General features: G+C 45.7%; 1 protein-coding gene across 1 annotated transcript; it reads right to left on the reverse strand.

Annotated features, from left to right (window-relative positions):
- Positions 1-4,560: 4,560 nt before the first annotated feature.
- On the reverse strand, positions 4,561-6,474 carry LOC137025165 (ladderlectin-like). The gene is made up of 4 exons (XM_067393198.1): positions 6,342-6,474; positions 5,174-5,299; positions 4,775-4,883; positions 4,561-4,628 (listed from the first exon to the last, which is right to left on the reverse strand). Exons 1-4 carry the CDS (start codon positions 6,471-6,473, stop codon positions 4,561-4,563), a joined length of 435 nt encoding a protein of 144 aa, XP_067249299.1. The 5' UTR covers position 6,474.
- Between the last annotated feature and the right edge of the window lie 5,195 nt (positions 6,475-11,669).

Here is an 11,669-nt window from a genome sequence, read left to right on the forward strand (position 1 = left end):
TTGTAATCTGTTTTAAGTCACACATAAAAGTATTCAACATACATGATTGTTTAAATAAGCATGATCAATCTCAAATTAATTCTTTGCTGTTGTCTCTATAATTTAAGCATTTCCTTGGCCTTTGGATCCATCTTCATTCCTTCCACTCTCGTGGTTCTTCTTCTCTTCCTCCTCTTGTTCCTTCTTGATTTCATCTTGTTCTGTTTGCAGACCTTGAGTAATCAGATTGACCATATCAACTCTAGGTTTCTCCTGATGAATTAGTTCATTTGGTAGGAAATTTTCAATACAGTTCATATTTGTTAGAGCAGTTTCCACAACAAATTGTATGAGCTGTCCAAGCACTGTGAATTACGAGCACAGAAAGACAAATAAATTCACGACAGACTTGTTATTGGAATAGAGGATCGTTCGCCTACTGCTTTTTGCCTGCTATATAGTAGGGAAGTATGCGGTTCCAGACTCAGCTGAGATGATGAAAGAAAACCTTCCCTGATGTTGGAGATTGCTCTTGTAACGATCACCGTCTGTTCCTGTCAGTTCCCGGACTACATCTCCCATCATCCTCTCTGCCACTCACCTGCACACACTTCACACTAATCACTGATCACCACACCCAGCTGCAGCTCATTATCAGGACTATAAAGGACTTCCACTCACACCACCTCACCGCGAAGTATTGTTTAACTGTTGTTGCTATTCCGAGCGTTTCCCTGTATTCCCTGTCTGCCTGTTCCTTGTTGCCGTTACTGCCTGTTTCCTGTTTTTTGACCCATTGCTGCCTGTCCTGATCTTTGCCTGTCCCTTGACTACGATTCTGCCTGTTCCTCACTGTTCCTGTTTGTTCCTGTTTTGACCCTGCCTGTACGACCACTCTACTTTAATAAACGCTGCACTTGGATCTCCAGCCTGAGCCTCCCATTCGTAACAGAATACTTCGCCAATACCAAGATCCAGCAGCTACCGTGAGTGTTCCTGTCTCAACTATTATGAATCCATCCGCCCAGTTGATCGGTCTCCGTCAAGGAGACAGATCCATTGAAGATTATGTTTTGGACTTTATTGAACTGGCTCCGTTAACATGCTTTGATGAGTTATGTCTTATGACATTCTTTCGCGGGGGACTGTCTGAACCGCTCAGCTCTATTAAGCCAATACATGAGCCAAATGGGACTTTAGAACAGTATATAGAGCTGGCGTTGCTACTGAGTGGATCTCCGTTTACTGTGGGTGTCGCGGAGGAACGCGATTCCTCGTCTGGGTGTGTGATGGCCGCCGCGCCAGATGACACTCACCAAATGGCGGCCCCAACAAGGCGTCACGCCTTCGCTGATCGCCCAGAGCAACGTCACGCCTTCGCTGATCGCCCAGAGCAACGTCACGCCTTCGCTGATCGCCCAGAGCAAAGTCACGTCGCCGCTGATCGCCCAGAGCAATGTCACGCCTTCGCTGATCGCCCAGAGCAACGTCACGCCTTCGCTGATCGCCCAGAGCAACGTCACGCCTTCGCTGATCGCCCAGAGCAACGTCACGCCTTCGCTGATCGCCCAGAGCAACGTCACGCCTTCGCTGATCGCCCAGAGCAACGTCACGCCTTCGCTGATCGCCCAGAGCAACGTCACGCCTTCGCTGATCGCCCAGAGCAACGTCACGCCTTCGCTGATCGCCCAGAGCAACGTCACGCCTTCGCTGATCGCCCAGAGCAAAGTCATGTCGCCGCTGATCGCCCAGAGTCACGTCAGGTCTCTAGATCAGTCCGGGAGCGGAGAGGGTTGCGTTCCAGTGTGACCGATCCACCGTTGATTTCAGTCCGAGCAGCTGGCATCCCCAAGTCTCCGTCGGCCGCTTCGCACTCAAGCCAGCCGGCCGCTTCGCACTCAAGCCAGCCGGCCGCTTCGCACTCAAGCCAGCCGGCCGCTTCGCACTCAAGCCAGCCGGCCGCTTCGCACTCAAGCCAGCCGGCCGCTTCGCACTCAAGCCAGCCGGCCGCTTCGCACTCAAGCCAGCCGGCCGCTTCGCTCTCAAGCCAGCCGGCCGCTTCGCACTCAAGCCAGCCGGCCGCTTCGCACTCAAGCCAGCCGGCCGCTTCGCACTCAAGCCAGCCGGCCGCTTCGCACTCAAGCCAGCCGGCCGCTTCGCACTCAAGCCAGCCGGCCGCTTCGCTCTCAAGCCAGCCGGCCGCTTCGCTCTCAAGCCAGCCGGCCGCTTCGCTCTCAAGCCAGCCGGCCGCTTCGCTCTCAAGCCAGCCTGCCGCTTCGCTCTCAAACCTGCCGGTTGCTACGCTCTCAAGCTCGCCGGTTTCAACGCTCTCAAGCTCGCCGGTTTCAACGCTCTCAAGCTCGCCGGTTTCAACGCTCTCAAGCTCGCCGGTTGCAACGCTCTCAAGCTCGCCGGTTGCAACGCTCTCAAGCTCGCCGGTTGCAACGCTCTCAAGCTCGCCGGTTGCAACGCTCTCAAGCTCGCCTGTTGCAACGCTCTCAAGCTCGCCTGTTGCAACGCTCTCAAGCGCCCTGGACGCGATGGACAAGATGGCTGCTTTGCCAGTGCCCACGGGCAAGATGGCCGCCCCTGCGGTGCTCAAGGATGCAGGGGTTGTTCCAGCCATTGAGTCCGCTCCAGCCAGTGAGTCCGCTCCAGCACAGCCTGCTCTCCTGGTCTGTCCTGTCTTGGCCCAGAGGGCTGTGCTCACTTTTTATGTCTTGGCTGTCCTACGTGCGTTGAGGAGCAGCCCGAGCCCGCTGCCGTCCCGGAGCAGCCCGAGCCCGCTGCCGTCCCGGAGCAGCCCGAGCCCGCTGCCGTCCCGGAGCAGCCCGAGCCCGCTGCCGTCCCGGAGCAGCCCGAGCCCGCTGCCGTCCCGGAGCAGCCCGAGCCCGCTGCCGTCCCGGAGCTGTCTGCTCTCCCTGATACGGCCATGGAGGCCGTCACCGAACTGCCCGCTCTCCTTGATAAGGCCACAGAGCAGCCTTGGTCGGCCCTGCCACCACCGCCTGGACCATTTGCTCTACCGCTGCCGCTCAGGCCATCTGCCCTGCTGGCGCCACCCGAGCTCCTTGCCCATGAACCCGCCAATGCCTCCCTTGATTTCCCCAAGAACTTTTTGGGGGGGGGCAGTATACCTAGGGGTGGGGAGCTTGTGGGTGGGGACCCTGCTCAACCATGGCCTTTAAGGGCCTCTGAACTACTATGGCCATTCATGGACTGTAGGCCACTAGGGCCATGTATGGACTCTGTCCTGCCGTGGCCGTCCAAGCCACCTGACCTGCCGTGGCCGTCCGAGCCACCTGACCTGCCGTGGCCGCCCGAGCCACCTGACCTGCCGTGGCCGCCCGAGCCACCTGACCTGCCGTGGCCGCCCGAGCCACCTGACCTGCCGTGGTTGCCTGAACCACCCGACCTGCCGTGGCTGCCTGAGTCCCTGGGGCTGCATTGGAGATCCCGTTCCCGGCTGCTGTTAGATCTCCAATGCACCCACCCCCCCTCCCTAGCTGTTCCTTTACGTCGCGAGGACGCGCCTTCCGGGAGGGGGGCGTTATGTAACGATCACCGTCTGTTCCTGTCAGTTCCCGGACTACATCTCCCATCATCCTCTCTGCCACTCACCTGCACACACTTCACACTAATCACTGATCACCACACCCAGCTGCAGCTCATTATCAGGACTATAAAGGACTTCCACTCACACCACCTCACCGCGAAGTATTGTTTAACTGTTGTTGCTATTCCGAGCGTTTCCCTGTATTCCCTGTCTGCCTGTTCCTTGTTGCCGTTACTGCCTGTTTCCTGTTTTTTGACCCATTGCTGCCTGTCCTGATCTTTGCCTGTCCCTTGACTACGATTCTGCCTGTTCCTCACTGTTCCTGTTTGTTCCTGTTTTGACCCTGCCTGTACGACCACTCTACTTTAATAAACGCTGCACTTGGATCTCCAGCCTGAGCCTCCCATTCGTAACAGCCCTATTCTGGCATGAGAATATTTTTTTCTCTATAATATTTCAGCAATCTTGTTCTGTTTGGTTTCTATCAGCTGTTTAGATTCAGAACAAGCAATGCCATAACAGTGAATGAATCACTATTGACCTGATCGGTCAAACAGGTACAGAAATTGTTCATGATTCAGTTTCTCACACCAAAATAGTAATGGGATATTTTATAAGACAGAAAACAAAAAGAGCGCTGGATGAGGGTGATATTTTCCTAGGAAACAAATGTGCAAATGTCTTCTAGTGTTTGTCAATGGTAAAGCAGCTGTGTGCAGCTTCCTTAAACTCCTCCCATGATTATTATGTCATTTAATATCATTCTAATAACTATATCCTCAAACCTTGTGACACAATATTCTCATATTTTTATACATGTATTTGATTTAACTCCACAACACACACAATTTGCTTTATTAATGCTTTTATTAATTAGATGAGTGTTTCAGAGAAGGTATTGAGAAGAGATTAAAGCTTAGAAAAGATTCAAATGAAGTTTAATGTTAAAATATCATTTTTTGTAAAGATAAGATCAGAAAGTGTAAAATCAATGTAACTGTGGAGCAGCATGACTGCATATGATCTCAAGCATCTGTAACACAAAAATAGCCTATTTGGCCTGCACATGTCCAGTCGTTCCAGCAACGGTTAGCTGTAGGGTGGAAAAATGAAGTTATTCTGATCATTATAGGCACTTTGTGAAATCCAAATGAGCCATTAGATGTTACTGTGAAATTATGAAATTATAGTAATGTAAATTATTATGTGAAGTATTCAAAAACCTGACTGCATGCTTACAGGTCCAGTTGATGTCCACACAGTTCTCAGTACCCAGATTGTTAGGTTCTCCAGCGCACCAGTTGGTAAAGTCATTCACAGTTCCATTAGTCCACAACCACTGTCCTTCCTAAAGAGCAAAGACATGATTATAAGAGTGCACTACTGTAATCAGACTTCAGTACGGAGCTAATTCATTTCAGCTTTATCCCATCTTCATTAGAACATTTACATTTACTGTTTAGAGCAGAAATTCCAGTCTACTAATTCTCAAATAAATTAGTAGACGTGTCAAAGCAACATTACTTATAGTCAACAGAATGTGTTAAAAAGACCATAAAAAAAAAAAAAAAAAAAAAGTGAAACTGAAATTCCAGTCTACAAAAAATAGATCTCTTTAGTACACACAATTTAACTTACTTGTTCACCATCATGAGCACCAATCCAACCACGTGAGGAAGCAGTAGGCAACAGACCCAGCAGAAACTCATTTTCCGGTTTATTATGCACAGATGCGAGATTCGCACCAAGACCTTGGCAGTTTCTCTAAAGAGAAAGATTTTTTTTATTATTGTCAATACAAAATGTAATCTTTTTAGCATAAAGCATAAGTGACTTTTTAAACAACATTTTAGTCATTTTCAAACAAAGTCTGATTGATTATTTGCACAGTATTAGATTTCTGTATTGTTTATTTGCAGAAAAGAAAGATTTTACTTTAAAAATAATAAAAATCACCATTCCCAGTCTCTAACTACTATGTACTAACATTTAAATTAATCAACTGATTCAGTACACATAATGTTTAGATAGATGTTTTACATTGTAAAAAAATACCTGCGTGTAATTACATCTGTAATTAGACCAATGATTACACTGTTGACCTTTCCTTACACTTTACACCTGTCCCTAACCTTACCTGTATCCACCTCAATAGCAGCATGTGATTTGCATACAATAGTGCAAGTGATTTGCAATACAACATCAACACAAAAAAGTACATTGTACCTTATTGATTTATCTAGATGTAGTGAAAGACACTTAATGTAAAGTGTGACCAAATCACCTTGTTGTAACTCAACACATTACCTCTGCTGTGATAAAGTTAACCGACTGAGAGAAGTACTTGAAGCACCGGAGTCCAAAACTTGACCATCCAGCGGGGCATTTCAAGACTATATTTTAAATGTATTTTAAGTATTTGTTAAATGTTAAGGTAAATAAAGGACATAATCCCCATTAAATATTTGAAATAGCATAAATTATGAATTATAGTCCTTCTGTATAAACTTTAAGAAACATCTAAAACATTTTTTTGTGAACAGTGCCTGTTTATAAATTCCGAATGTGTATTTCTAATTCATCCTATTATCTGATCTAGGAAAGAAAGAACATCAGTTTACTTCATTTAAACCCATCAAATGTAATGACAAAATTAAATAAAAAGTAGGCCTGAAAATGTTGACTCAATCAAACACAACGGCAGATGGCAGGAAAGGGCCAGTTGTGCTTTTAGGGGGCACACTTTATCATTTATCTTGAAGGTATAGTTGACCTAAAAATTAAAAGTCTATCATCATTTACTCACCCTCATGTCGTTCCAAATGACTTTTGTCTGTTGACGAAAAAAGGTGTTTTGAGAAAAGTCACATTGTTTCCTGAAGCATTCAGTTTTTCCGCTTACAAATTCCGGCATGTAAAGAAATATTGCATCTGCCATGGGCCGAACGCGACAGGCTTTTAAAGGGAATGGGAGATGAGACTCTGTTTTTTCGCACATTACACCCAAAACACACCTATTTGTCATTAAGAGAATAGGGACAACCCTTTTAGACCATGAACCGGGTGCGCAACCATTTTTTCCCATTGTTAAACTAGCAACAGTGGATTCGGACATGCCCTAAATGCACTTGTGCCGTCCACTTTAGACCATGCGCTTAGATCGTTAAAATAGGGCCCTTCATGCTATTCTACATTGGTCATCAAGTAATTTCGTCTTCATGGAGCTTAAAAGTTATGGCACAATTAATTACTCTTTTAGCACATATTTAGCACATATACTGTATTTAATGAACAAGTAAGATTTTAGTAAGATGCTATAGTGTTTACCTTCATGTCATCTACTCTTCAGCACAATGTAATAACATAACAGAAACTCTTTTAAATATCAAACATAACAACATTAAACTCTAGCAGGTCTTTCCCTTCCAGTGCACTGAAACATTGGCATGAAAAGAAAAAAAAAGCACCCAGAATGTGATTTCTCCAATTTATAACACAATTCAAACCAGAAATGGAAAACAAATTGTTTTTCAGTCCGGTTCGTTTGATGATCAACAGTATTTTTGTTCTGTTTCCAGAGTTCAGAGGTCTCTTTTCCAAAAGTATTACTGATAAGAACAAAATAAAAGAATGAATAATAGAATAAAATACATTTTGTACTAAAGAGTTATGAAAAAATGCTTTCTGCATGAAGCAAATTTAACCAGATAGACATGCATCAAGCTAAATTTAAGAAGCTAAATTTGTCACGTCCACAGACAATAGACTATTTCACATAACAGTAGGCTATTTCATGTCTCAGGTAGCCAGTTAAGACATAAATAGTCATGATAAAATTATATAACCTAAAAATAACTCTGTTCAGAGCTGTGGTCTGTTTGTATAATACAAGGAAACTGAGAAAAGGTGTTCACAGGAAAACCAATGAATCGATATTTATTCTAGATGTTTTTCATGACAATCACTGATAACAGAGATAATATTGTTAATGTCAATATTTAAGACAGTTTAAAGACATTTAAACATTTGCAAAATGTGTCGACACGCAACGTTTCTTGCCTTCTATGATGAACTGCTTGTTTTTTTTGCCATCATCATCGTTAGAAGATTAAGTGAAGATTTAATAAGTTATATAATTGTGAGATAAAAAAAAATAATTTAAATAGATGGATGTTATTTGCACATGCACCAGCGAGTGGCTCACGTGAGTCATCACTGGCGCTTAATATGGTCTTATTATGGCAAAATAATGATTTATTTCGTTTTCACTTGATTCAATGGCCTACATACACTGGCAGACTTGTGTGGTCATCAAAATATATTGGCTGGGTTAAAATGTTCCAGTGACAAACCTGTTGACCAAACAAGTGTGTAGTTGTTGTGCACATTGTGCTTCTCGTCCTGATCAACTGTTCAACGATCAACCAAGGTGCTTCTGACACTTGTCTTTGGTTCTGTTTTATTAAGAGTCAAGATTTACATAATGTAGACCTGCTTATTATTCAGTTTTGTCACCACATCAGATGGGATTTGTTACAATACCACTGGTGTATAAAGCACATGACGAGGAGATAAGATCAAAACAAGTCTTTTATCAGATAATCCAACTGGAGAGTACAGGAACAGGACAGGAACATACACCATAGTATACACGAACGACACCCGACCACCAGCTGAACCGAAACAGGAACTTAAATAGACAGACTGATTAACTCCAATGACAAACAGCTGTGATGAATTGGATTAGTGTGCATGGATACTGATTGTGGCGGGAAACTAGAACAAAGGAACATGTGACAGATGACAACAAACAAACTGAAAGTCCAAGTGCATGTAAAAGGATTTATACGAGCACCTGTTAATTCAGGAGTGAAACAGCTGCAAATGTTAGATTTTACTAGCAAATCTTTAGTCATCTACTAGAGGGGGCAATTTTCCAAAATTCTCCTAGCTAATCATTGGCTATGGTTACATCAGGTTTTGTGCAACTAAAAGATAACATCATTGCCTCCTATTGATGTATGTTAATCTGTTGCTAGGGTCAGACACAGTATTTTATCTCGCCATCTTACTGGTGTGTCAGCGTTTCTTTTGTATTAAACTACATAGCTTGACATTAATTAGTTAAGATATGCAGTGATTTGACATTTGAACATGGATTTTTATTCTTGTTTTACATGTATCCACAGGCGTTTCATGGAACGTTAGTAATTGAAAGTAATTGAAAAGTCATGGAAATGTATTGGTAGAAATGTTTATGAACCCTGTCTGGAGTCTGAGGCTGATTTGGGGCCCTGAAGAAGTTTTGACATGCCTTGACATTTGAGATTTTCTCAGTAGTTCATAAACATATTAATGGACAAATTGTCATTACACTATATTCAGCATGAACTTGGCTACCATAATATGTGAGGAACATGTATGTACATGTTTGTATTTTTGAAGGAATACATTTTATGTGTGGTTATTAAAAAATAAAACTTAAGTCACTGAAATAAGGCCAAAAAACTAAAATTAAACCTGTGTTCACAAGACTTCTGGTTACTGGAGGTTGTAGAATAGAATTTTTGCTTCAAAATGATGTAAAAATTATCCTGCCTACTCCTTCACATAAAACAATATATTGATTTAAATTTTGTAAGACATGTTTTGTCAAGAAACAGTCTTCATGGAGGCGTGAATCTTCATGAATAATGCTGTGATTCACACCTGAGAAAACAAAATATTTGCATAACGACCTGCATAATGAGGCCTTTCAGTCAGGTAGGCTATGTGAAAAAACCCTCTGTAATCATGTCTCAAGCTTATCATGCTATATATCAAACATACAGAAAAAAACAGCAATACTGTGAAATGTTATTACAATTTAAAATAATGGTTTTCTATTATATACTTTAAAATATAATGTATTTCTGTGATGCAAAGTGTCTGAACATTCATGTTACCTCTATGGCATTTCATATAGCCTTTTAGCTTAAAAGCATGCAGAAAACATTGAGAAATATTGATGGATTCTCATATGTTCATGTCAATTTTCTATACAGAGGAGTAATATTTATTTTATATATGCACTGTCATCACTATGAGTGCTGGAAACTGTGTTTTCGATACATACTTGCAGCCGCAGGGCACTCTGTGCACCTTTAGTCCACAAATGACTCAGTGAAGAACGTCTAGGTTACTAGTGTAACCCCCGTTCCCAGAAGGAGGGAACGGAGACGTTACGTCGTTACTGACTTAATGGGGTCTCGCTAGGGAGCCCAATCACCTCCAAGGATACAAAACAAGCCAATGGGAATTGGCCTGTGAGATTTACATGCCGGGCCCCTCCCCCGGCATCCGGGTATAAATAGGGCCGGCATACTCACCCTCATTCATATTTTTGCTGAGGAGCCGAGACAGGTATCTGGCCGCTCAGTGGTGGCTCAAAGCTATGGCAGGGGAACGTAACACCTCCGTTCCCTCATTCTGGGAACGGGGGTTACACTAGTAACCTAGACGTTCCCATTCAGTCAGTCACGTTCGACGTTACGTCGATACTGACGTAATGTGGTCCCGTGGAAAACGCCATAGCAACTAAACCACGTTACGAGTGTTAGGGAGGCAGGTGCTGGCAGGCTAAGGCGTGCCAAATGCAAATGCGGCCCATACTCGCAACCCTCCAGCGCCCAGAGCAAGCCCAGGAATGTCTTCCATACCGGTGGGATGGAGAGGACAGGGCGTTACCGTTGAGAAGTCGAAGCTGCTGTTCCTACCCCACGGGGAAGAGTGCTCCGGAACTCAATCCCTTGTTTTTCAGCAACGACAAAAACGCCAGGAAAGCGTTCCCCGAGGAGGGGAAAGCTACGGAGACCACACCCTGCCCGAAGGGAGGTAACGTGTGGAAGACACATATGGACTGCTCTGAGAACAGTAACGCATATGGAAGATCTCTGATGTAGGTCCTACCTTTCGGGAGGAACGACTAGCAATCAGAGACGGGGCAAAACGAAGCCGCCCAGGGAAAGACACGGGTTTACCGTCAGGGAAACCTTACCGTGGACAAACACATATGGGATTACCCGAGGGGAATCACGATATATGGGCATCTAGCCCAGTACAAGGGCAGACCAACTGGGCATACACACGAGTACTGGACCTAGCGCCGGACGCCTCCGCCACGTCTGGCCGCCGCAAGATGCAGGAGGAACTCCACAGGGTTCGCCGTTACGGGGAACTGAACTGAGGAGCGGAAAAAGTGCTCGCATTCCCTCTCCCGAGGGAAACGGCACAGCAAGCGAACACCCATGGCTAACTACGAGTAGAAAGCACACGGGTGGACACCAGTTCCACTCGGAGGTTATAATACCGTGCGAATGTGTTCGGTGTCGCCCAGCCTGCAGCTCTGCAAATGTCTGCAACAGAGGCGCCGTGCGCCAACGCCCAGGTAGAAGCAACACCCCGAGTGGAGTGAGCTCGCAACCCGAGAGGGCACGGCTCGCCTTGGGACTGGTACGCCAAGGCGAGGGTATCCACTATCCAGTGGGCCAACCTCTGTTTGGAGACAGCCTTTCCCTTCTGCTGACCTCCAAAACAGACAAAGAGCTGCTCAGAGCTTCTGAAGCTCTGCGTGCGGTCCATGTAAACGCGCAGAGCACGAACGGGACACAGCAACGCAAGGGCTGGGTCTGCCTTCTCCAGGGGCAGTGCTTGCAGGTTCACCACCTGGTCCCTGAAGGGAGTGGTGGGAACCTTGGGCACATATCCAGGCCGGGGTCTCAGGATAATCTGAGAGTAGTCCGGCCCGAATTCCAGGCACGAATCGCTGACCAAAAATACTTGCGCGGGTGCCATATGGTGCCCTGCCCTTGAGAGAGGAGGTCCTTCCTCAGGGGGATGCGCCAGGGATGGGCTGTCGCGAGGAGCATGAGTTCTGGGAACCAGGTCCGGTTGGGCCAGTATGGCGCAACTAGCAAGACCTGCTCCTCGTCCTCCCTGACCTTGCACAGTGTCTGTGCAAGGAGGCTCACTGGGGGAAACGCATATTTGCGTAGGCCCCGGGGCCAGCTGTGTGCCAGTGCATCCGTGCCGAGGGTCCCCTCGGTCAGCGAATAAAACAACTGGCAATGGGCGGATTCCAGAAAAGCGAACAGGT

This window comes from Chanodichthys erythropterus, chromosome 8, assembly GCF_024489055.1.
Source record: "Chanodichthys erythropterus isolate Z2021 chromosome 8, ASM2448905v1, whole genome shotgun sequence".
NCBI classification, from domain to species: Eukaryota; Metazoa; Chordata; class Actinopteri; order Cypriniformes; family Xenocyprididae; genus Chanodichthys; species Chanodichthys erythropterus.